The sequence below is a fragment of the Acanthochromis polyacanthus genome, chromosome 19 (assembly GCF_021347895.1).
Source record: "Acanthochromis polyacanthus isolate Apoly-LR-REF ecotype Palm Island chromosome 19, KAUST_Apoly_ChrSc, whole genome shotgun sequence".
NCBI lineage: Eukaryota > Metazoa > Chordata > Actinopteri > Pomacentridae > Acanthochromis > Acanthochromis polyacanthus.
In genome coordinates, this window is record NC_067131.1 from 7294386 (window position 1) to 7322154 (window position 27769).

The window sequence follows — 27769 nt, forward strand, 5'->3', positions numbered from 1 at the left end:
AAGAAGAAAAAATGCCTGGGAAAGCAGTGGGAGCTGCTCGTACCAACAAGTAACATTCAAGGCTGTTCGTCAGAATTCTGTTAGAGCTGAAATATTCAGCAAATTAACTGATTAGCTGATTAGAAAACTAATCAACGACAATTTCGGAAATAAATGTAGCACATTTTTAAGTTTAGGATCTGCAGCTTTAATCAGATTTATGTCATTGTGAGTTGAATGCTTTTGGGCCACTAACTGTTGTTCAGATAAAATATTTCATGTCCGTGGGTGTGCTTTTCTTTCTCCTCTCACATTTCGTGTCTAAAAATCAATCAAGTGCTAAAATGCTAGTTGTTAATTTGTTGCAGCCAAACTTATTTTATTCATTATTCTGTGAAAAACATTGCAATGTAATTGGAAGCTAACGCAAAAATCTCGAACAAAAAGTCCTTGATCAAAACTACCTTTCAATTCACTCCACAAGCTCACTGTGCTCACTATTTTGCCTTATCTGACCTCCAATCACTCAGTCACAGCTATTAGCTGACACTGCGCTCTTTCTGCCCCGGCTGCTGGGCACAGGCCACTGAGGGGGGCATCGTGACTCCTCATCACCCTCATTTACTTGGTGCTCGCTAACGAGGGATGACAAATAAGATGAGAAAGGAAGGTGTGAGGGAGCAGCTTAACCAGTCCTGCAATTACTCATTCACGACTCTTATCTTCCCCGCAGACTCTCCTATCGAACCGGACAGGACACGGCCAACTGTGACACATGCCGGAACAGCGCATGCATTATTTACAGGTTAGTAGCCATTCCTCTTCAAAGACACGATGATCCAAATGTGCTCCGTCCTTTCTCCTTGAGGGAAAGCGAACAGGTGGAAAAGGGACAGCAGAGACGAAGGGAAAGGAGCAGGAGCGCAAGACTAATGTGAACGCTGCTAATGAGCACATGCGGACATGTGACATTTACACACCACGCTCTCTCTCTTAAGCTATGCATCTCTGTCTGATTCTCCTGTTGGCCCCGCACGCCACTTCATTCACTGAAGGGTGCTTAGCAAATGTAGCGTTAGCTGGATTTAGACAGAAAAGGGCAGACGGTTGAAAAGTAAAGAGGACACATACAGTAGAATGAGTGCGCACAGGGCCGTGAAAGGTGAAATTAATTACCATCCAAACATCATGAAATATCATCACTGAGCTGTTGCCAAGCCAACTGAAGCTCTGCATACTTTAAACTTCGGTTCAATTCATTTGACAAGCAGTAAAGACGTGAGTCCACAGTCATTAGTCAAACACAGTGTAAAAGTAATCTTCTTATGAACACTTTACTGTCTAGATTTGTTTGTGAGTGACTGTGTGCAAAATGATGCAAGGACCAGGAATCAGTTAATTGTTAAGTCAGTCAGTTTGAAATAATCCCGAATAAACTTTTGTAATTATTTGTTTCAGTAGTTTTTCCGAGTAAAAGTTTAAAAAATGTCTAGTTCCAGCTAATCCGACTTAGGGATTTTTGTAAATTGAGTCTTTGAGTTTCTGACCCGTGTTCCGCTTGGGCTCTCTGGACTATTTCCTGACATTTGAAAGACTAAATAAATAATGGAATAATGAAGACTGAGGACCTACGGCTTGGTCAGAGGCTCTTAGGTTGTACTACTGTTAAATGTCAATATCAGCTCACACTGTCAATGCTAGCATACAGATGAGTAAACAGGTATGATTTTACCTTGGTCACCATCTTCATATAAGGCTTGTACGAGGGGGATGTTACATATTTTTGTATGACATTGACTCCAGACGAAGATCACCAAAGCTATTGAAACTTATTCTCCTGGGGCCTTGAATATGTGTAGTAAATTTCTCAGCAATCTATCCAATAGTTGTGAAGATATGTCATTCTGAAACACAAACAGTGGTGTGAGGATGCATCCTCTGGGGACCATGAATGTTTGCTGACAAATTCAAGACAAGCCATCCAGTTTTTGCTGCTATATTTCATTTGGATTAAAGTTTTTGACAGACTGACATTGCGTTTTGTTGATAATGCAGACAGCTTGGATGAAAACTCATAGATTCACTGTACATAAAAATAACTCTTAGTTCAGCCCAAATGTAAAATTGTGTAAGGGTCAAAGTACACAGTTGGTGGCTCTAACCAACAGTAGGGTCTTGCAGGTTCTGACACCTCTGTCAAGATCAATTCTCCCCTTTTTGATACACAATCACAATGACAGTTCGCAGACCCTTGAGGGCTCTTTGCGCGCCGCTAAAACTGCATTACACAACCTGTATAGTCATTTATGTGTACAGAGTCTGGCCATTATTCTGTTTTGTGCTAAGAAAACGCATGTTGCCAACAGTTCAAAAGAATAGGATGAGGTGGAAAAAAGATGAGAAATACAGGAGATTAAAAAAAAAGTAGGAGGCTGAGAGGCGATCAATAAAACTGTTTTCAGTGGTCACTGCTCTTCTAGTCAGTCTGCATTTTTCTTCTGAAGAGCCATTTAAATCATTTTCTATCTACTGCTCTCAATAACTGATAAGCCTCTGGCCAAACTTCAATTGGCTCCTGAAAATCAAAGAGCAGGGCATAGTTCTGTTCCCCTGTGATGTTGGAGACGAGCAAGGTGCATCATGTTGTAAACTGCTCTTAAATCGCAGCGGGCCACCTGCATAGCCGCGGGGTGGACAACAAGAATGCCGCTTTAACAACAATTCAATGACAGCAAGATGAGGTGAACCGGGCTGAATTGCTGCACATGATGTGAAGGACGCTAAAAGAACATTAATTAACAGGCAATGGTTTGGTGTACAAGATTAAAGGGTGGATGAAATGGGACTGACTGCTGAGATAGGATCCCACCTAGTATTTTATATTAGTCAGCATAGAACTAGCATGTTTAATGCCAACTCTGGGATTTGGCCCTGCGGACGAGGCCCTGCTCCCTTTAGTCTACCTATCCTCTGCTCCGTCTGATCAAAAACCAGCTCTGCTCGTTAGCACAAACCGCAGTGTGATAACGTGTCTATTTTTTAAGAAATTACATCAATTCCTTTCTCAGCTTCTTTTTGACAAGATATTCTTGGCAGTTCAGAGTGTACCTTATCTACACCGATCACTGGCGTTTTGGGACAGGTATTTAATTTATATGTCAACATGACCTCAATTCCCAGTGAAGGTTTAAAATATGCAAAATGCAGGCAGCAATAAAAGCTACAATTTGAATAAGAACTAATTATACATATGAGTCAGTCAGTTATCCAACATATCTGTCTTATCAAGACTTTTCTTTACAGAGAAACCCCAAAGAGAAACTGACTCTTATATAAAGGTATCGCAGATAAAGTCGGGTCAGATTTGTCCTTTGATTTAGTCGGCACTGATCATGCACGCACAATGACAACTGTCTTCAAACAGGCACTATATTAACATCAAAAATCCCCATTCGGCTTCCTAGAGCTGCCACAATCAATTGAAATGCTTCATCTGCGGAGGAAGTGCAGAAAAACAAAAACTCAATACAACACAGGAGGCTCATCTTTGACAAACCTTGTCGGCGTCTGGCAGGGTTTCAACTTGATAAAGGGCAGAAATTTCTAAGTGAGATGTTTAAAATCTGTTAAATTGACCTGAGTTCTTCTTTAAGAGATTCGCTTGTCATGGTAAATTGTGTTGATTGGACACAGAATCAAATATAGCATTTGTATTCACACAGGCAGGGGGATTAAATGGCAATCTAATTACTTAGATCTCCATGAAAACAACCTCTCTGGAGGTGGAGGGAACACAGGATAGGAAGGAGAGCTCCGAAGGAACATGAAGTGTGTGTGGGAAGAATAGCTGTCTATGATATCTATTAGGATTTTTTTTGTGTATGTTTGTGTCTTTGTGCCAGGGCCAAACCCCTAACTCTTGGTTTATGATGAAGCTGGGCTGCAGTGGACATATGGGCCCATAAATCATGTTAACGCAGCCCGGTAAGGAGTCAGCCATGCACTCTTCAACATAATCAATTTGTCCAGGAGTATATGGCATCATCTAGCCCATCCTTAGCATAACAACAGCACCAGATCAATATGATGCTGCAGTCTATGAGCATGGACTTCAAACAGAATACACAAGCTTCTATAGTCTCTTGTCCTTGTCTGGTCCCACTTTCCTCATTTTTAACCATCCTGAATGCAGTCAGTCTTCCTTTCATCCTCCCTAAGTAACTTTCTCTATCTCACTTTTGCTCCTGAACACGTTATCTCCTCCTAAAAGTTAGCAGTGTGTTTTCAAATGAACTTGGGGGATTCAATGCTTAATACAATGTGCATGACATTGAAACAGAATAAGAGAGAAAAGGGATGAAACGATTATTGCAGTTTATTCCATCTTGCCAGGTGATGTAATATCTGTTACTGAGAAAAGGTGGGGAGAGGGGAGGAGGAGTGGGAGAAAAAAAAGAAGAAGTTAGGGAGTAGGCATGAGAGACAAACACAGAAAGAGGCTGGATGAAAAAGAAAACGAGACAGACAGGATGGTGAGGAAAAGCAGGGGATTTGAATTGCATTCCAGTGATGGGTCTTGACGCAAAAACACTGTAATCTCATTTTCCTCACATTGCATTTATATGGGTTAATGTGCTGATCAAATAGGGAGATAGGTTTAAGTGGTTGTGATTAAGGAAGTCAGTTGGGGAGGTCCCCACCACTGGGCCACATTGTTCACAATAGACTACAATTATTCCCATCAGCACAATTTTGTCATTAGCTTGCACGTCTCGCGATTAATTCAGAAAATGGGGCACTATAGTCGATCATTAAGCTAACTATCGGATGGTAGAACAGTCTTTGAATAACAGTGCAGTGAAAATAGATAGTAAGGCAAAATCAACAAAGGAATGGGCCTTTAAAAGGAGGAAGAATCTCTGATCTATTGTTTGAGGCTATGAAAATCAATTAAGCGGCGCTAAAGGCTCAAGAGCTGATTACATTATAACATATGGAAATTACTGAGCAGCAGGACTATCCTACCGCATGACTCTGCTGTGGGGAAGATATCTCTTTTTGTGCGAGCATAATGATGTTTTCCAACATGGTGGCAAGCTGGTTACCATAGCTACAGGACTGATCCTTGGTAGGACAGACAGTGTGAAGGGACAGTGAGGACAGTCAAGAAGAGCACATTCATACCCAGACAAGATAAGCGAACAAAAAAGCGAACGCAGGGGGAGAATGTATAAAAGCGAGAGGATGAAAGAGACAAACGCGAGATAAAGACTTGCAGATGTTTTAAAGTGGGATGAAGGGCAGGTGCGAGTGTGGCAATGAATGAGTTGAAATGACAAGTTATGCATGGTGCTAGGAGTGAACAAGTTTCTCTTTTTTATAGAGAGAGCAGAAAACATGACAAGAAAAAAGAGTGGACAAGAGGGAGATGGAGACAAAGCAGGAGTCAGAACAAGTGAGGGAGAGAGGTTAAAGACTGCCAAGGTCCAAAGTGCTTTCTTCAATTTGTTCTGATCCAACAAACCCCTCAGGGGAGTGGCAGCTAGGGGACAGGAAAATGCCAACAACGTTTCACTGTTCTCTTTCAGTGGTTAACATAAATGTGGAGTGACGCAGCCAGGGCCCATGACACTTTCATAAGGAGATGCTGATAACTGGGCTGGGGAGAGACTAATAAATCTTTTATTACAAGGCATTTTGAGAATGTTTCACAGATGAAATTAGCATTTTTTCTTTCTATTTTTCTCCCTAAATGAAGTTATGCAGATTTTTTTATTCCATTTCAGTGACATTTAATTATCCTTACTGTGCTATATCCAAAGCCACAGGTCACTTCACATCTACTTTATGTGACCCGTCTGGTAAAGTAAGAGCTCTGCAAATTCAGCTGCACGAAAGAGAACACAAGTGAACATAAAATAAATTGCTAGACGTGTTCTGACTATCATGAATCTATAGGTTGTTTGTATCCATGTAAGGTGCAAGGTCACTAGCTTGGTATCTGTGGTTCTCTAATTGGATTCATACATATAGTCATGGAAAAAATAATTAGACTTCCCTTGTTTTCTTCAATTTCTTATTCATTTTAATGCCTGGTACCACTAAACGCACATCTGTTTGGACAAATGTAATAAAAACACCAAATATAGCTCATATGAGTTTAACTTAAGAGCTGATATCTAGACATTTTCCATGGTTTTCTTGAGAACAAAAATCATTTGCCAAAAACAGTGCTTTTAGGCATTCCATGTTTTCTTTTCTGTCTGTTTTAGTCACATTTAACACAGGAATTAGTACTTGATAGCATAGCCATTGTTTTTGATGACTGCAGCCATGCGTCTTGGAATGCTCTCCACCAGCTTCTGAAATTGTTCTGCTGTCACAGCAGCCCATTCCTGTTGCACAAATTCAAACAAATGTGCTTTGTTTTTGGGCTTGTGGTTCTCCATTTTGTGTGATGATTTTCCACAGGTTTTCAATTGGATTTAGATCTGGTGATTGAGCAGGCCAAAAGCTTGGTTTCAGTGTTCTGGTTCTTCATCCATACTGTAGCTGACCTTGTGGTGTAACAAAGGGCATTGTCTTGTTGGAAAATCTAGTCATTCAAGGCAAGAAAGGATGGAAGAAGACAGTTTTCTCGAGTAGTCCTGTACGTGACCTGGTTTATTCGCTCTTCACACAATTGTATTTACCCGGTTCCACCCATACTGAAACAACCCCAGATCGCACCGATTCATCCCCGTGTTTTACTATAGGGGCAGACAGTCTGCTTTGTAGGCTTCTCCAGGCTTCCTCCTAACTAGTAAGCTAGGTGGAGTGAGCTATAACTGAAAATTGGATTTATCACTGAAGAGAACCTTAGCCCAATTAAACAGTCCAATCCTTGTGATCCCAGTAAAGAGTAACCAGGCTTTCCTCTGCCATTCATTGATGAAGGCCTTCTTTCGTGTCCTGTGCAATTTCAGACCACCTTCAAGAAGTTGGTTTCCAACTGTCCTTGCCCAACAAGTCACATTTCTCAACAGTGCCCACTCATTTTTAAGGTCTCTGGAGGTCTGACGATGATTCCTGACACAGGAACGGATGAGTGCATGGTCATCTCAAGCTAGCAACTTGGTAGCACCATGTTCAGTTTGTTTTTTTTCTTTTTTGGTGTAATGAACAGCTATTTTGGAGACCTTCAGTTTTTCCACTGCCCCTCTCACTCATGCCAATTTCCAGCAATGCCAAGATGGCTGCCTCTATGGCGTCACATAAATCCTTTGTTTTAGGCATTATGTGAGAGCTGACAACTTCTGAGTTGTGCTACGGTTTAAACGTAAGCAGGAAACCACTCTAGGCCTTTGCATGTGCAGTGCTGCTTATGGCATGAAATGGCCTCTTATATACCCTGGGAATACAATGAAGCTTAAGCATGTCAAATAGGACATAAAGTAATATGTAATCAGCAGCATTTTTTGTCGCATTCTTCAGGTAATATACCTTTAGTGGTGCCAGGCAATAAAATTAACAAGAAATCGAAGAAAACAAGGGTGGTCTAATATTTTTTTCTATATGTGTGAATACATAAAACTACCAATTTGTCAACCAATTCATATTAGCACACTCAGCAAGCGACAGTGAGCATGACTTTCATCAGTCTTTATTCACATTGTGCTTTAATAAGCCTGAAAATACCGTGACAATCATTTATGCAGGTACCACGTGAAGCTAGAAGGGAAATAATTGTTCACAGTTGACGTTGTGTAAACAGCATGTAAACGTGTCGGATCAAGGGATATAAACATGTTTATTAAAGGCTATTCTTCTTACAGAAATTGAGCTGTATGAACGGGGTTTCTGCACATGAGCTCAGATGTCAGTGCCAACCTTTATCTTTTCAAAATCACTTTCATGGCATTTATGTCTGACTGGGTGGTGCAGCATGGAGTCTGACAGGTAGAGAGGCAGGGATCGGCATGCAATAAAGGTCGATGCACAAATTCAGACTTGCAATGTTCACAATGTTGTTTGAAGCATTACAGAATGTTCTCGATGGCTAATCTCTTGCATTACTACAGACTTATAGCGGAAAAGTCTCAATAATGGTTATATGCTACGCACAATAGCTTATGCTGTTCCAAGTAAACTCTTGTCAGTAGATGTGGACCCAATTACTATTTTTCTCAGTACTACAGGTTAAAGTATGATGGATTCACAGTGTGCAGTCACAAAAATGGTCAGAACGAAAGTTTGTTTCAGAAAAACTGCAAGTTTTCACCTATTGCAATTTGTGTCCTGTCTCCTCCAAGCATTCTGTGACATTTTGTATGAACTAGACAGTATTTTTTATCTTTACCACAGCTAAATTAAGTTATTTGATGCCCAGCCAAGACTTAGAAAAGCTCATTTGTGCATTTATTTCTTGTATCCTTACTGGTCTCCTCAAGATGACCATTAGACTGGTTCAAAAGAGAACCCATCACTCCAATTCTATAATCATTTTACTGGCTTCTAGTTAGAAGCAGAATTGAATTTAAGGCCTTACTTATTCTTTATAACTCGCTCAATGGTGACAGCCCAAAATATATCAGGTATGTTTAATGAGGACAAGCCTGGTAGGGCATCATATCTGTGGGGAGTGGTCAGCTAGTGGAGCCAGGAGTTCAAACCAGAAATGATGAAATAGCTTTTAGCTATTATGTGTCTGCTGGAATTAAGCTCTCTTCTTGGAACAGAAGTCATGTTTAAAACGAAGCTAGAGATGCTTCTTCTGTCCATTGCTTTTAATTAATGTGCCACTGTTACATATTCTAGAGATTTTGGTTTGCAACTTGTCTGTACTTGTCCATAGTTTTTTTTAATATTTTATGCTTCAATCTTTTATATCTATTCTTTTAATTTAAAGTTAAATGTTTTTAAACCATTTTGCCTTTTGTTTTAAGCATTTTAATGTAAGGAACTTTAACTTGCCTCTGCATGCAATGTGCTATAAAAAAAAATACAAAAGTACTGCCATACATGCAGGGAGAAAAACTGTATAAAGCCTTTTTTGGGTCCAGGGAAGCTGCATGAAAGTATGAGAAATTCCCTCAAGTAGTGTCACTTGAGGATGAGGACTACAAGTTTTGAAAATAAAATCTAGCAGAGTGGGGTTAGCAGCCCATAGCAAGTCTGACAATGTTACAGTACAATGCTAAATTGGTATTCTTAACCCTACATAAATGACAGAGGTGACAGAATTATAAACAGCTTTATGGGCAGTTAGATCAGATGGCAATCACTACAAACCGGCATTGTAATTTAGATAAAGGCTTGTCTATGAAGTATATTTGATAATCAGCTCATTAACAGCAGTTACTATGACGATAATGTTATGCTGTGTATTGCAAAAATAACTATAGTTAACCTACAGCTGACCCTACACACTAAACCAAAGGGAAGAGCCGAACAAAGCAACGAGTGCCACACTGTGAACTGAAAGGCACTGATAATGTACAGTATTCTCACAAAGTGAAAATATGTTCAATGATTGCTCCAATAAAACAAAAGGCTTTTTAATCAGGTTAAATGGGTTCAAGTCCATGCAGGGCAATAACCTGTGGCCACAGATGTAAGCAACAACAGCCTCAGCAGTATTAGAGGCTTATACTGAAGAGCGGGGAAAATCCTATCAATGCTGTGGTGCATTTATTTGTGCGTGTGTGTGACTGAAAAAAAAAATATCCCACACAAAATGACACAGCATCAAGCTACAGCACTTCCCCGCAGATGACCAAAAAATAGTCGCGATCTGTTTCTCTGTGCCTTTACACAGCGTTAACTGAAGGTTTTTCAAGAGATGAAAACAGCGCAGCGAAATGCTCAGCACACTGCTTCATCAATGGCGCCCATTTACTGCGCTCTCATAGACACAGTCATTGATCGCAGAAGTCTTTGATGTAGCTATTTGAGCTGCGAGAGCCTGATTATTTTGGAGCCCATGTAATATGTTAGTTTGAGTTTTACATCAGAAGACATCATGATCTTGTTATACAACAGGAGCCTGAGGGCTGTCTTTCACGCATGTAGTTCAGTTCCCTTGGGCCTGACCAAAAGAATATTCCTAATTAAAAAAAAAAACACGAGTATCTGTGTGCCTTTATATAGAACATCATAAGACAAATAAAATCAACAGTAAGAGAGCCTCAACAGAAGGAATCACTAAAACGTAGCCAGTGAAAGAAAAGAAAATCCAAAACAGACTGGATGAATTACACAAGCTCAAGTTTAAAGCTTTTAGAGGGACTTTAAAATCAATTTAGGCAGATTGTTTATGGGTCAGCTTTGACTTGCGCCTTCGGAAATGAGTGAAGCTTGTTGGCAGACCTAAAAGCCACATTCAGGGATGTTCACGTGCCAAGGAGGCCTCAAACTTTAAATATAATCTGGAGCCAAAAGAGCACTATGATCTCATTTAATAGCACCTGCTAAAATTGCGGCTGCTCAGTTTTTATGTCAGAATTTCAATCGTTTGACTCAAGCCAGCTGCTGTAATCTGTAAGTGAAATAATATTAAGGTATGAATTATTGTACCTTCCCTTGGACTTCAAAGCAAAATATCATTTTGGAGGTTTTACTGAGATGAATGAGTGCGCTCCGGAGAAATCTCTCTTCCTTAGCATCAAAAAGTAATTCGGAACCAAACAAGACAGACGTTGTGCATGGCTGAACATTCGCTTTGCAAGTCTTTTTCTGGAATTTAGCAATGACTTCGGCAAATCAAAGAGAACTGCAAATGATTCATGTTGTGCTTTTGGCTGTCGTGCATCATGGTTTCACGCATATTTACAAATCCTGGTTAGCAAATGAAACGAAAACAAACAATATGGAATCACCTGGCCTGTCGAGGAACTTATTCGATGGACACTACTGCTCGGTTACTAATCGTGCATGATCAGCAGCCCTCTTTTCTATGTAGCACTTGTGCATTTGTTTTTCAGTGACTCCTATCTGCCTCTCATCAGCCAAAACCACTACAACAGCTGGTTTATCGGGCATCTAACACATTCCCACTTGTATGCACTGTTACACTCACACGTACCTGCACACACACGAGCATGGATTTATACCAGCGTAATTAACAGCAAGTGATTTATTGACAAAAGCAGTGGTGTTTTTAGCCCTATGACTGGTTCAGCACCCAACATTTACTGTAGTCACCATCAGGCAGCAACATTTATCCTCTTTAAAACTGGTTAATTTCACTGTGACAAGGATTATTTGATTGCGCTTTGACATGTAACAGACACAATAATCTGCACTCTCACCTGGAAAACGATCACTGTAAACATGATGCAGGGTTAAGAACTAGTTTTCTATTCATAAGTCTGCCCGCAAGACTCTCCGGCAGCCTGACTTAGGTGGTGGTTGGAGGAAGCTTTAGCAGATTACAGTCCCTCTACACTTATCACAGCTGAGGCTGTAATCGGAGTTTCACTTAACAGAACCTAGCAGTCAGATGTGTGCGGGCGTTGGATTACAATGATGGCTGGCCCAGATAAATCCCCAGGCACTCTGGGGAACGTGGCATACACTAAGACAGACAAGCCTCTGCATTTGTGTGCGCAAAAATCCCACAAATTAAATCATTCTGCATCCCCACTGCAATGTTGTGCAGGGATCAAAGCAACATGATACAAACTAAAATCCCAAAAGGAATCACATCCAACACCCGGGCTCTAAACTCAGTTTTAGCAAAGCAAATGATCTTCAGAGCAGCACCCTCTCTAGTGACCAAGCACTGCTCACTGGGAAAAACACTAATGGACTTCCCTCTCGCTCTATGAATCACAATAAGAATGCAAATAACAAAAAACGACAGCAGTGGCAGCAGCCAAAATGGGCAGCCAGATGCAATCAAAAGCAGGCGAAATTGTGAGGTTTTACTGGGAAATAAAGAGGAGGCGAGCCAGAGATGTAGGGCACTTTACCAGGTTGAGCAGTGCTGTGACAGATTGCCAGTTCAGAGGTCAAGTGAGAATGCCACGACGTAGATGTGTAATATGATTGTAGAGGGGATGTAGCAGTCAAAACAAGTCAAGATTAAGAGAAGCACGAAGGGGAAAAACCTGGTTTCACTGTCAATAAAAGAGGAATATAAACAACAAAACGTTTCAAATAAAAGTCAAATAATGGAAGCCAAGAATCGTAAAAAATAAGGGACCAAAAATAACTGGTATCTGAAGTATATCACTCAGATGATAAATGTATCAAGTCGCATCCAAGGAAGACAATGACACACTATACTTAAAATTCTACTGCTGACTATAAAAGAAATACTGCCATTTATTCATTCTTGTCAATTCTACACGTTTCACGTTGAAAGTATTCCTGGAAATGTAATGAAGCTTTAGGCTGCAACGACAGCAGTGGTAACAGCTAATTTACACAGAAATCAGTCGAAAATTCTGAAAACAAAGAGGCTTTCTGTGAAATTCTAATAAAGTATACACTATTGTTGTTTTGCAGTAAAAACTGCAATAGAATCTGGACAAGATCAGGTTAACTAAGGATGTCCTGATTAAGCTTTTTCGCTGCTGATCTGATCCAAGTCATTTTATATTCAATGTATGCCAATATAGAGTCCAAATCCAATACCATTAGTACACAGTTTAAATATACTGAAGGTAAATCCAATTTATATGCCTGAGAGGTAAACAGCTCCACAATGAATTGAGAAAAAAACGCATTTCTGCATCCAAGCTGTTCCTAATTGGTCACAAACTTTGTTGGAAAGCTTCAACAGGACTACAGGCAGTTCCATGTTGGCAAACATTACGAGGGTTTAGCTAGCAACTGGCCACCATGACAATGGTTTCAATGACACTTATCGACCTCCAGCCAGAGCTTGTGTGTTTAAGACATAATGGGATTTTTGCATCACAGCAGTTTGTTTATAGTTGTTTATTGTTGCTCTTTCTGTATGCTGTAACATGGGAAATTTCCACTGCGGAGTGATAAACATGATCTTATCTTTATCAAACAGAAATGATTTTGTGGCTTTATTCATGTTTTAGCACAGGTCAAATGCTCACTCTGCTTGGTTTGTATTATTAATTAATCAATTATTGATTGATAATACCGCTGATTGTTTAGAGAATAATTCAAAATTTGCATCTAATATACTCCCACAAACTGTGTCTTCCCTTAACCACACCTGAATGACAGCAGATGTGAAGAAAAGATTGGGCATAGATTTGTGTCGATATCGATTAGTTAAAAAATGCCTTAATCAGCAAGATCTGAACATCTCGTGTTAATACCTGAATGCAAAAAGCTAGCTAGTGATTGTGCTGATGGTGTCTGTTTTCCTGCAGTGTGGAACTGGACTTCAAGCAGCAGGAGGACAAGCTCCAGCCACTGATGAAGAGGCTTTGTCCTACAGAGGACTCCCACTTTCCCCCCCTGCCTTACCCCCAGGAGGCCTTTACCTCCACCCCAAAACGCAAGTCCAAAGCTGACTCCAAGAAGCACGCTCGCTGGAAACTTTGGTTCCTGTGAAAACACAGAACCATCTCCTCTCCTGCTACTGATGCACAGGATTTAATAGTCCGTCTGGTCATCCACATTTGTTTGGTTTATCCACCGTCTTCTGTTTTATCACATTTCCTTGGATTTGTAGACCTGGTAACCAGTATTAATGGAAAGCTCGACAGCTGGATACTGAACCCTTTTCACGAGATGAGAGGATGTGTAGTGGGACCCAAGTGTGGATTCAGAGTTATTTTGAACTAATTTTTTCAAACAGGGTGTGAAATTACACCAGGGAAACATATTTGGAGATCAGCAAGGTGAGAAGACGAATTTGATTTCCCGCTGTCTATTTGCATATATTTTTCTAGCTGACGTCAGCGGGGTCCTGTTCTGTGATAACAGTTCAGTGTCCGTCACATTTCTATTCACCTGTTGGGACTGTCTTTCTTCCCAGCCTCCCGGAGAGGTTGGCATTTCAACCATATTGCTCTGAGGCCTCCATAAACAGCATATCACTGTACTGCAAAGCACAATTAACACTGTTCAGGATACATTTTCCTCCAGAATAATTAAAAAGAAGTATTTTGAGTATTAACTCACAGACGTAGATCACCGACTAACCATGACAGATCGAAGACTTTCATATCTATCTAAAGAAGAGACCTAAAGGACAAAATGTCAGATGTTTATTGGAGCTCTATGATCAACTTTCTATTCATCGCTAAAATGTCTCCTTGAGTCGACTGACTTTGAAGTAAAGAATGAATAAATAACACTTATTTTCTTAACATTTGCAAAGTTAGACATCAATGTACTTTTTTCTATATAAATATATATCTATATACATTCACTTTAAGGTTTAGAGGAATTTATTTATTTGAGCTGTAGTGAAGGGGCAGTTCAAAAGCTGCAATGCAAAGGCTGTTAATCATTTCAAATTCTTTTTCATGCATCAAATAGAGTTCTTACTAACCTTACAGTGCATACAATCATTGAAACACAATATAAAGAAAAGATGAAATCCATGCAGGCCATCAGTATGAAAGAACACACACACACACAGAAGCAAACCAAGCATAACAGTGTTGGTTTTTAGCACATGTGAGGGGTAACAGAAGATATCTGTGATTGTATTGCTGCAGTATCCTGCATCAGCTACTACAATAGCTACTGAAACCAAGCCAGAAAGACTGAATGTGCCACTTCAGATCACAACCAGGGCTTCTATAATGCAGGGTGGCAGGCGTGTAGCCTCGCATGCTTTTTACAACCCTTGGATTTTGCAGGATATTTTGTAGCTTTTCAAGAAACACTTTTTAAACAGAACAACAAATGTCCTTTTATTTCTTTTTCCCGTTAAAAAAAAACATGGGCCGCTCCTGCTCATTGCTTTGCATTTATTCGACTGTAAAGTAAAAACTCATGTAGTAATTACACACAGGGTTTAAAGACTATGTATAGCCAAAACAATACATGAATTTACTATATCTAAGTATCTGTTGTATATCATCAAACAGGGCTAATACCATTTTATGAGTGGGAAAGCAGCCAATATTTCTCAAAGAAAACAAGATTAAGTTAACAACTCCTGCAGGAGCATAAAACCGAAGTCACTCTAAAAGCCAAAAACACTGCCCCAAAAGACAACAAATGTGCCAAAGTGGTTTCAAGGGCAAAGATGAAACAACACAACAAGAATACCGAGCCAACTACTAGATATCACTGGCTTGAACTTCACAAGCTCCAAACATGCTGCGTTCTGTTGGTTACATGTCATTCACGCCATCGTTCTTGTACATGCCAGGTTGGTTTCTCTCATTAGTTATACTGTAGCATCAAGAGAGAACTAGACGTTTAGCTGTACCTTAAAGAAGTGCAATTGATTTATTATGTGCAATACTGTGTCTTTTATACAGTTTTTTTTAAAAAGAAAAAAATAAAGATATTTATTATGTAAAATATGAAAAATAAAAACAGACATCTACAGAGCTTTCAAAATTTGAAGCAGACTGACTTTCATTTGCAGAGCCTCAAACAACCGAGCAGATTTTTAATTTATCTTTTTTTTTTTTTAGCAGACAAACACTAGTTAAAGGATTGGTTCCTGTAAGTCACACAATATGTTTCCTCACTTACTTTTAATGGCATCTAGCCCATGGCAGATGGTTCAGATTTTATTTGCCCCGACTTCTGCGCTCTGCATTACCATCACAGTATCACTGTATCTGCAAAGATCCAGTGCCTTTGAATGTTTTAAATCGTTGTGTTTAATTGCTTTGAAAACTGCAAAGGAAACTTCATTTACCTCCACTGTTCTGCTTTTCCGTTCTCAGAGACAGAGCTGATTGGGCAAACTATCTGCATGGCTATGTGGTACTAGGAAGAAGTGAGAAAATACTGTATCTATTGTAAATTGGGTGAACTAACCTGCTGAAAACTAATTTTACTCACATGGTTTGAAAATTCTGTATGCAAAAGAAAAAAAAACTTGTGATGAAAAAAGCAGGAGGTAAGGTGGAAAATAAAATCAGCCTTGCATCTCTTTGATGTCGTGGGGATGCACAACACGAGAGCAGAATACAGCGGAGGGATAAGCAGCGTAGAGCGTCTGGTGCACAAAGTCAACCTGCCTGGGAAACGGTTTCTAATCCAAAGCTTACAGTCTCTGCACAATCCATTCCTCACTGTGATACAGTTTGTGACTTTCAGGAGAGTCCATGCATCCACCGTGTGCACACATGCACCTGCTGATGTTAATGCAGAGCAGTAATGAAGTGTGCCCAGGAGGTAAACTAGTGGCAAAGCGCTGAGTAAATGCCCCAGAGATGCAGAGTCACCCTCACGTAGATGCACGAAGCACTGTGGCAGGCGGACAACATTACTCCTCCTCCTGTTCTTACCCAATGCACGATAATCTCCACAGGGCTTCCCTTGAGTGAATGTTTACACCACAGTACTGAGGGTACAAACAAGACACCCAGTGCAGCTTAACATCTTGTACTCTTACATCCTTTAAACATGTTCCTCTGTGGTTCGAAGGTGGCATCAGCATGCAAGTCACAGCACTTTTCACACAGTGTTGACAGTGGCCACTCATCTGACATGATTTGCTACGGGGTCAAGAAACCCGAAGGGATCCTCAGTCAAAGTTTCAGCACAGGTGAGGGGAGGAGAGGTGCAGCGAGGGATAAGTGCATGTTTGAGGCATTATGATGCAGTGCCATATCTCACTATGCTTCTTTTCTGTAAGAGCTCTGCAGCAGTCTGGCCAGCAGGAGAGGGAGAAAGAGCGAGGGAGAGAAGACAGAGAGATGCAAGGAGATGCTAAGAGAAAAATATTTGGACAGAAACAGATATAGAGACATAAGGATGAAGAGAGTGAGAGATACAGAGACTCAAACACACAACAGGGGAACAAAACAGATCTGAATAGGCGCAGTGTTGCACTGTACACTATTCGGTCAGTGAGTGTATGCAGCAAAGGAAAAGCTCTAGCCCCAATAGCCGGTCAGCCCCATACTGTCAATCAATAACGCAGAGTCCTTCCCCTGCAGCTTTCCACTCCATTCCCTCTGCACACTGCAGGAAAATGATCAGGATAGCTGTGGAGCACTGCAGCCGACTATAAGCACGACCCCTCTTCAAAGGCACGGTTCAAAAAAAGTTCAACGGGTTATTAGATAACCGTCTAGCATTGTTTCAAACCTCTGCACTGGCCGTTTAAGTACACTACAATATCGGTTTTGACATTCAGGTGTTTGCTGACAATGCATAGCAAATTATGCAACCTTGGAAGTAGAGCACTAGTGCGCAAATACACAGATTTGACCATTTGCAGCTTCCTATTCATGTGTATCTGCAGGGCTCATCCAGAAGCTTAAATTAGACCAAATGTAATTCAAGGGCATAAAGGTAGAACTCGGTAATTTCAGCAGGAACAGCCAAAATGCTTCCGCTACTATCCTAATGTAAATGTATTCACAGGGAACCGTTTCAACCTGTGTGAGGGTGGACATGAATATAAAGACACAGCCCGCAAGGATGTCCAATGATGCAAATGTGTGACGATGCCGTGGTAGAAGTCGCTAACAGGCGTAGCACTGCAGTGACAACACGCAACAAAACCACCGCCCCCAAAGTCGTCACTGTGATCATTCTCATCAACATTCTGTGTCCACCGCCGCCGCCAGGAGAGAGGAGAAAGAAAAGAGAGAGAGAGTGAGAGAGAGAGAGAGAGAGACAGAGTAGAACGTTAATGCATAAATCTAAATGTAAGAGGCTGCCACTCAGAAGAACAAGGTCGGTGGTTGGATGCGGTGTTGTGTGAGCAGCAGCACGCAATGTGCCTGCAGAGTACGCAGCAGTACCCAGAGGCGGCAACAACAGTCCTTTGATTAGAAAGCTACAACGCTTCTAGCGGTGCTAACTGGGGCTCATAGTTGTTAAAAATTTACATCAACCTTATTGATCATTAAATAATGATTTAGGATCTAATTCAGATGCAGCTTCTGTTCCAAGTACTATATAATGCATAGCGTTTGACAGAAAGAGCCACTGGCTTTCATACGACCTCTAACTTCCACTGCATGAGAGGACACTGCACACTGATGCAAAATATTATTCAGGTAATTAGAAAAGTCAAGTGCAGTGGCTAGCTAGCTACAGAGCCAATAGCTGACAAGATAGGGGTCAGTAGGGACAATAAAAGAAAGCTGTGTATAGGACAGCTGCAGTACATGTATACAAAGTAGACTGTTTCAACAAGGGCCGCAGGAGGTCAGTGGTTTCATTAACTAGAAAGGAGGCTGGTCTTCCTCGGCACCATTCAGCGGACACAGCTGGAAGCAGGGAACACCATTTCACCCACACCACAGGGGGAAGCTGAAATGGATGCACTTAGTATAACACAGCAGAGGAGACCTGCATGTGCTATCTTCATCTTGATAGCCTTTTAGACAAAGTGGTATGCAAGTTCCACGGCTGAAGAACATGATCAAAAGAACTCCATTGCAGTGAAAAATAGAGGGAACATGGCATTAGCAGAGGGCGAGCTATAATGGGAGCTGAGCCAAGTTCTAACAACATATTCAGCGAAGTACAATCTCTTTTCCAAATCCACTTTCCAAACTTTTTGACCAGGAGCCAGGAAGGACAATGGAGAGTCTCAATCTCTGGCATAACAATGAATAGACTGGAGAGCCACAGAGGGAGAATAAGTGGGAGTCCTAGACCTCCTTCAGGCAGCTGGCTGGGAGAAAACAGCCAGCAGGGCAGCCTCTGCTCAACTCTCAGCTTCATTAGCTTTACATTATTCAGTATGATGCACGCTAGTGATCTGTTACACAACAGAGTGTTTCCCGTCTACTCGATTTGCTCGGTGCATTGGCGGAACACCTTCAGACAGAGTGAGACACAGAAAGAACAGCTACAAAATCTCTGCAATCTGCAAGCATCACTTTCCTGTAGCCCAAAAAGAAAAGAAGCATGTGATAGAGGGGAGACAAAAAGAGGACACAGGGGACAAAGGATGAGTGCTGTGGTCGTATTATATCACTATGACATATTGTGCACACAAACACAGAGGATGATCAGTGTGATAACTGTGGGCCTTATTAAATCATTCTCTGCTGGTGTGGCTCAGTTACTGGTAATAAAAGCTTTCATTTAAACAGGTAACGCTGTCGTCTGTTGCTCCCCAGACGGAGAGGTTGCCGTGCGTGCACACAGACACACAAAACAAACAACTCAGATGTGAGGAGAAACAATGATACACCAAGCAGCAACAGTCTCAATGTAAGTCGGTACCATCTGACATTCATACACATTCATCAAATCCAGAGAAAATGCCTCAACACTTAGCTACATTTAAATGAGCCGTCAAAGTACCTTTAAGTGCTCTCTGAGGATCTCCGTCATAAAACCTTCTATAAAAATTACATGTTTACTACCCAAGACTCACTTTCAAAGTCAACACATCACACGCTACATGCAGCTCTAATGAAGACGGGCATCAACAGGATGCAACAAAATGATTCAAAGAACAGAGAAGTAGAAATTCATTACCCAAAATGTACAGGTGACCTTAACTGGACGTTTCAGACTCATGAAAATGGATGAAGGTTTTGTGGGCATATTTTGCACAATGACTGATAAGTGCATTAATTGCTACCAAGCTCTTGCTGAGAGAGTGATTTGAAGAAGGATGCTAACGGCAATAGCAGAGGGGTACAGTGATTAGACTACAGCACAGAGCATCAGAAATGTATTAGTAAGTGAGAATCAGGCACACAAACCGGTAAACCACAGATAAAAACAACTCTCACACGCACACACCCGCAAACAAACAACTGGCTGGAGAAAGATATGAGCAGATCAAAGCTGCTCTTAGATTGGGGTTGTGTGAAAGCATTCCTGCCAAGGCAGAATTTACCTTTAATGATAGTTTTGGATTGGAACTGGAGTTGCAGTGGGCCTGTGGGAGCTAATCTGGTTGTGGTGCATAGGCCTGTGTGTGTGCATAAGTATGTATGCGTGTTTAAAAAAAAAAAAAGCAGGAAAAAACAGATAAAGAGCTGTGGTTGACCATGGTGTACTGCAAAAACCTGCAAAGAATTGGACAAACTTACGATGTGAGGGGAATCCCGGCCCATGGAAATGACTGTTCTGTTGACTGTCCTCAGCAGCTTCTCCATGATGATCTGCACATGCCACTGGGTGGGACCCTGCAAAAAGCACAAATAAAAATACAGACGAACATGCAGACATCAGCACACAGACACGGGACGGAGAGCACATCATAAAAATTTCAAAGAATGCTGTAATGTGTCACATCACCGCTAAGAACTGTGGATTCACTGATATAGTTGAACAAGTTTAGAGGAAACTTCTGCTTTATGTTCATAAAACATTAGTAAAGGCTGATTAAAAATTACCAGCTTCTTCCTTGGAAAAAGACTTAACTTTCTACCAAATTTCACTGCAATGTTGAAAGGTGTCTGCAGAATTCTGATAACCAAGAAAGAAAGTGGTAAAATAGCTGCTAATTTTAATTTTCTGATAGTATCACAAAAATAAAACAATCTGTTTTATCAGTCGATTAAAAAAAGCGTTCATGCTTCCCTTCACATGCTTGGAGCTCTGACAATGACTCATGCAGCTGCACCGATTATAGCATTCCGAGGCCAAGCTTTCATTGGGGCATGTTGATCATAAGTGGAACAGTTTACCTTGGGCGTTCCTGTTAGCTATTCTGAGTGTAGGGCTCTTTCTTACTGTCTCTACCCATCTGTGGGGGGGATTCCTCTAAGCAGACTGAGCTCTGCAGTGTCAAACCTAAACTTTCAATAATTTACACCGCTCTTTCTGCAGTTGAAGAACTCATGCCAGCGAGTCTGTGCATATCCGCGCACACAAACATTCACACACTCGCAGAGTAGCACAGGGGAGAATAAACTATCTGAGGAGGAAGCTTCAGATATTGCCTTCCAAGGCAGCGAGTATGACGCACATCTTTGGTGAAAACCCACTATTCCCAGAGTTTTTTTCATAGAGAAAAATCCCCAACTTCCTACACATATGCAGGGCATGAAGAAAAAAATTGATTTTTTGCCAATGGAACCGTTTAAGTGGGAAGCATATAATTAAGCTGTTTGTTCTCATAGGATACAAACTGTTTGATAGCTTGAAAGAAGTAGACAGAAATATCCGAAAAGGTTTTCCCTCCTATATTTGTCCTCCTATTTCTGTGTGCGTGTAAGTCATGGAAAGCTTTGGTTGATGCGCATGACAGATATGAAAGTGAGAGTAAGACTGTAAGGGGAAGCGGCAATTTGAGAGACAGCGAGAGGTAGCGGAAAAGCCAGTGCAAGTGGAAGAGGTGGCTAATCCCTGGCAGAGTGGAGTGTAGGAGGCTGGACTGTGGTGATCAATGACGAGAGTCTGAGAGGGCCTGAGGGAGGACATCAGGAGCCTGGGCATGGAAGAGGATGAAACACACTCGTAGAGCAGCCGAGTGTTTGCGAGTGTGTGTGAGTTATCTGTGCATGTGAGGCTGATGGCAGCGTATGAGGGATGGGCACTCCAGTTAAAAATACGAGACACATTTTCGTGCAGAAACAAGTAGTTGATAAATCCAGTGGTTAAATTATTAGAAAGTTGACAAAATTTTAATGAATTTAGGCCAATTTATGCTTTGTGTCCATATGAGCAGACCAACAAGCAGTGTTGGGCAAGCTACTTGGAAACTGTAATGAGCTAAGCTACCAGCTACTCTGTGTTAAATCAAGCTTCACTACACTGAAGCTATGACCCACAGAAATGTAGCAAGCTAAGCTACAGCAATATGACGAAAGTAGCTTAATACATTCAAGTTACTTTTTTTTCTTACCAAAAAATTTCAGGGACTAATGAAGTCAGTCAAACGGAGACAAGAAAATGCTGACTTGTTTATTATTAAACCATCATTTTTGTTCTCAGTGCTCCAAACTTAGTAAGTTGATACACTGAGGAATATATGGAGCTATATTTAAAATGAATCAACCTTTTTACATTAGAAATCATTGTTTTGATTTTCTTTTTAGTTTGTATTGCAGACATAATGTATCTGATAATTAAGTTGCAGTAGCTTATATTAACACACCACTTACATTGGAGGGTATAATAGGTTACATTTGATATCATTTCCATATAAAGTAAGCAATATTATAGTAAGACAATATTATACATAATTTGGGTATGCAAGTTGGGTATTAAATCAAGTTTTATTTCTTAAGTCTAATATCTATGTAAAATCATTCAATGCTTTCCCAAAGTGCTGTATCCACTACTACTTAACTCAGTTTTGGTCTTGAGTGTAAGATTAAGATATTTAATCATTTATGCCATCACTTTTGTTACCCTTTCTGTTATTTTTTTCAGCCATTTGCTCATTAGTGTTAACAGTAATACTGAAGAAGACAGATTTTGGTTTTACTGTTACCACGTTTTCTCCCATACCTCTTCCCTCCTATATGTATCAGTTTAATTATTTAATCCCCCAATTTATACATATTCACACACTGCCACCACAACCTTACGCTTAATTTAATTAATTTACTGCCACACGAATTTTAGATGTTGAAAACTAGCTCGTTTGTGTGTGCATCTTATACTGCGGTTGACATGTGGTGGTTAGCTAACTGCTGCTGGTTGTGCATATTCGGTGTATTTGACGCCTTGGGCGGGCACAGTAGGTATCTGAAAACAACTTTTCTCCGTTTTTTCACAAAAACTCATAACCATTTAGGTAGGGCCACGGTGACTGACTCCTTCTCTGCCATCTCTCAGTGAACTGAAGCGAGCGTCTGTGTGTGTGGATCCAGTGGAAGGGATTGTTGAATGACGACATCAACAGTTCCTCCGCTTCTATTGGTCGACACAGACATGTCGGCGTTTGGAGAGGATGTCACTGTCTGATCCTTAAAAGTGTGAGATGAGACTGCAGCAGAGCAGAAAGCTCCGCTTCAAGCAGTTCAACATTCATCATTTTAAAATGTAGCTTTTTGCGTTCGCTACCGTGCTACATGACCAAAAGATTAGCTAAGCTGTTGAAACGTTTTTTGATTTTGTAAACAACGACGCTACCACGTCGTTACAGAAAAATGTAGTTAAACTACTAACGACGCTATTTGTAGTGACGTTACTGCCCAACACTGCCAACAAGGACTTTTAAATTGGAGAGTGGACACAAGCGGTTCCATCCACAATGATTATGCATCAGTCTTGGTCAGTGGATGGATGTATTGGCTCTCATATCGAACATGGAAAAACAAGCAGGGATATATTGGCTGGTCATAAATTACACTGTAGCATTGCATTAATGCGATTATTCCTGAGGTGCACAGTGGGCGAACATAGCAAAGTACTTCTGGAGTAATGAGGACTTCCTACTGTGTTTGGGATGCATTGATGGACAGCTTATGCAAATCGAAGCACCTCCAAAGTCCAGCAGCAACTGCTTCAATTACAACTTTGTGGATGATGGAAAATCTTACATTTCACTCGCTAACATTTGCTTTTAGCACAACTTGTTTTTCTAGGACAGTCATAAATTTTAGGCTGTCTGCAGAGGGGTCCTGGCACAGAAAGCATGAATTGATCTTCGTGGCTTTAGGGCCTAGTGCACACATACATGGTGTTTATTAAGACAAGTCCTTCCTCTTTTGTTCCACGAAAAAAAAAAAAAAATAACAAAATCTTGGTCCGCATGGAGTACAAAAACACTGAAACACTGTAAAGATTATGTCAAACCAACAGGCAGTGATTTAACCCTAAAGCCGTGCTGGCCAGTCTTAAGCCTTAAAACCACTAATGGAGCACTAAGGAACTTGGAAAGATATCTGTGGTCTGATTCTGTCACTTCTGTTCCTCAGTATAGTGAAAGTGTAACGGTACATTTATGTGTAAACGTGATAAAAGTCATGTTAACAAGGTTAGCACCAGCATTGTTTTGAACATGCCAGCAAAAATGGAGTGGGTTTTTATCTTCATGCTGGAAGAAGCTTCTCAGAAGGTTGCATACTGATAAAAGCCCAAAATGCATAGAAAATGTTTTGTTTTAAAAAAAAACACCAATGTATGTATGGACACAGCCTTAGTCATTTATCACATCTCACCTTCTCAGGTGTAAAAATTAAATGCTTTTGTCTGTTTAATGCAATATAAATTGAATATTTAGTTACTTTGTACTGCTTATTCATTAACACTATAAAATCCTTTTGAATGTATCAATTTAGAATATAAAATAATGCAGAAAACTGCCTAGCTTGTCTGGCTGCATAAGTTCTGTGACTAACACTGACAATAACCGCTCATCATCATGAAGACCACATTGCTGTGAGGTACTCTGGTTCTGAAGCACCACGGGGTGAAGCAGAGCTCATCATCGTGTTCTTGGAGAACAATCATCGTGTTGAAGATGGCCTCTAGCAACCTTGAGCAATGAATTACTGCGCACAGTCAACCCTACAAGTTAGTAAATTAACACTGTCATAAAATGTGCTCCTTTCAGGCCATGTAAGGCAATAAAACTAATTGAGAACAGCACACAAATTAGTAGCGTCAGTAAAATAACCACAGTGAAAATGTGTGTTCTTTTTTAATATGGAGGTACACCTGGATCCCCTTGTTGTACCGTTTGTCCCAGAGGGATGTGAAAGTACATAAAGCAGAGAGTTGTGCTCCTCACCACATCTTTCCTGTAAAGCACCTCCAGGATGTCACTGAGCAGCTGGCAGCAAGCCTTGGGCTCCTCTCGCTTCTCCAGGTGGAACTTCAGCTGGTCCGTCATCAGCGGCAGGAGGATCTCGCGGCAATCTGCAGGGACGCCAGCAAATACACACATTCACGACGGCAGCTCAAGACATGGAGCAGATGATAGATCACACGAAGCAGAGCGGCATATGCTCTCGACACACTCCGAACACCGATGCGCACAGCTTATTAGTGGCTCTCTCAAATCTCTGAAGATTAAATTAAAACAATGTACGTAGTGAAGTTGTTAATTACAATGGCTACACTAAAAGCTCCCCAAAATCCCTCGGAGTAGTTACAGCACAATAGCACAACTGTCAGAACAAAAAGCCAATTAGAGGCATAAACATTTACAGAGAGCAGCCAATCATAATCAGGTAAGGAGAGAAAATCATTTCCAAACTGGTTTGTTAAAAAAAAACTCAGCTAATGACGTGAGTGTGGAAAAATCTGGCCAAACTGATCCCTCTCCAATAATATCTAACCTAATGTTTCAGTAATCAAAGCACTAAATCTTCTCTTGACAGAGTGATGAACAGAGGTAATTGCACTGGTATGAATGTCAAATCAGGAGTTTAGGTGACTGAAAATGACAAAATCAGTGCTCCTTTGCTCTAACATAGCAAGTCAGAGCAACATAAAGCAACAGCTCTTTCAAACTCTGTCAAATATTGCAATTCCATTAATTCTACACAACATGCTATCAGCCGACTAATGTTGAAAGCAACATCAAAAGGTGAATTTCCATATGCACAGAACAGAGAATTTGATAGGCAATTTGGACACGGAGGACAGCAGTAATAAGCCAGGAAGCTTTCTCCTGGAGGCTCAACCACAAATTTTTCTTTTTTTTTTTTTTAATAAACCCTCTGATTTCAGTCTTAGTGATGATGTATAAGTATTTGTGGGAGTCATATTTAAAGACAAGGGACAAACACTGGAGTTATTCTGGTTCAATTAGAAGATGGTGACATTTATGTAAAAAGATTATGCAAATATTTAACAGCTTTATGGAGTGGAGAGCAACTACATTACAGCTTTTAGTCAATTTTTACATAAAACAAGCATTATAAAAAAAATTATAATCTCTCTCAGAAAATAAAGGCAGAATATTAAAAACTGAACATTTCTACCAAGCAGCTTCGTGCAGTCTTCCGCAGATACAAAGTATGGATCTCAATGTCATCTTAAAAGACAAAAACAAGAATGAAACGGCAGTACAGCGAGTGAAATCACTACCAGTACTGTGGAGGAGTGCGGGAACAATAGCACTCTTCAAATGATAATCATTTTAATGACAAGGTGGAGAGACGCTGCTGCTCTAAATGGCCAACACAGTGATGGATTTTAATTCAGAATCAATACAAGCTCTTTGCTACACAGATAATGTTACAGCTTTAATAAGCCATCCTACTGGGACGAAATAAAATTTTAACTTCATTACTCATCAAAACACACACACACACAAATGCGAGCATAAAGCTTTGCCAATTGCCAATACCGCTCAAGGCCAAATGATAAACAGCAGGGACGTGACAAATAATGGATAACGTGAACTACTGTGACCACTTCATAAATTACACCCAGAGGTATTAAAGCACAAATCCAACCTTTGTTTTACTGACCCTGTGCTGAAGGAACTGCAAGTCAAACGGAGCAGTAAGAAGTGACTTCATGAAAACAGAAGCTGTGCAAATGTCAATCCTTTCATCCCAACAGGAAGAAACTGAAAAACACACCGCTGACTGCAGCGAAAAAGTCCATGCTTTCTGAAGCTGTCTGTTTCACTTTCAGCATTACTGGAATTAACAATAATGCAAAATCCCACACAGAGACCACGATGAAGCTCTTTAATAATGTGGCACTGAATGCATTATACAGTAACTGGCAATGTAGCAAATAAAGTCTCCTACAACATTTCATTTCTAATGTCTCAGGCATTGATTAGGGCATCAATTACATCATTATTCTCCTCAAGCAATCAAGGAAATCTCATGTAGACGCTCAACTCAATTTTAATGCTTCTACTGTAAAAAATAATTACAGGGGAGCTCCTGCTTGATGAAAGTATTTCAATTAAATATGTGCTACAAATGGATTTCTGCATAATGTTAAAAATAAATCAACAAAATTACTGTTTAGAACGACAATTTTACAGCCACAAAGTCAGCTCAACTTCACAGTATTTAACCTATAACATTTTGAGATCTACTGCAACTGCAAATATGTGGCACAAGACGAAAGGTTGAGCAGACACCTGAGTCAAAAAGGTTCGCTCTTCAGGGAGCATGATTTTACTCAGCAAATAGAGCAATCTTTCCTGTATATCTTGAGGACAATCTGCCCTGACTGTTACACTGCACGACATGACAGGAGGTCATCAATATCAAAGAGTATTTATCCTCTTAAAGCCATGACAGCCACCACAGCAAAATACAGGAAACTCCATCCATCCCTAGTCACAGTATCCTTTCAAGCACATGAGATGAAAGACACTAACAAGCTCATAGAATGAACACAACATCTGGGATTTATTCCAGTCTATCCAATGGATATCAACAGGGCTACACAGTTGATTATTTTAGCATCGATGTTCCAATTTTTTTCCAGCTTGATATAAGAGAAGTCTGTCTGACAGAACCTAATTCACTCCGATTTAAATGTTCTCCGACACAAAGTTATTTAAAAAAAACAGAGCTTTTGAATTGCTGGCTCCGCATGTAAACAGCAAAATGAGCGAGGAACTGGAGAAAAACACTGAAAGAGGACTTGTTTACAGTAAAAAAAAACAAGTGAAAACTATTTCAGCTACAGGAAAAGAGGATGTTGATTAAAGGCACGTCTGCAATGTCAGCCAGTTGCTACCAATGCACGACGCAACACAACTAATTTCTTGGACCGTTTAAAATCGGCACCACAAAGCTTTGTGTGATGAGTACAAAGCCAGATCGGAATGCCATCCAAAGCAAAAGAAAACTACTCGGAATGCCTTTGCCAGGGTTACACC

General features: G+C 40.5%; 2 protein-coding genes across 5 annotated transcripts in view; one reads left to right on the top strand and one right to left on the bottom strand.

The window, feature by feature from the left end:
* insyn2a (inhibitory synaptic factor 2A) overlaps positions 1-16020 on the top strand; it is a 34106-nt gene extending 18086 nt beyond the window's left edge. Inside the window, exons 3-4 of the mRNA XM_022194180.2 lie at positions 713-784; positions 13317-16020. Coding sequence (XP_022049872.1) covers positions 713-784; positions 13317-13500 — 256 coding nt within the window. The 3' untranslated portion in view covers positions 13501-16020. The remainder of the gene's footprint in view (positions 1-712; positions 785-13316) is intronic.
* The window catches only part of dock1 (dedicator of cytokinesis 1), a 195380-nt gene that overhangs the window by 91881 nt on the left and 75730 nt on the right, over positions 1-27769 (bottom strand). For all 4 annotated transcript variants that reach the window (XM_051939303.1, XM_022194177.2, XM_051939305.1 and 1 more), the window contains 2 exons: positions 24698-24825; positions 20100-20195 (listed from right to left, as the gene is read on the bottom strand). In XM_051939303.1, the coding sequence (XP_051795263.1) occupies positions 20100-20195; positions 24698-24825 (224 nt within the window). The remainder of the gene's footprint in view (positions 1-20099; positions 20196-24697; positions 24826-27769) is intronic.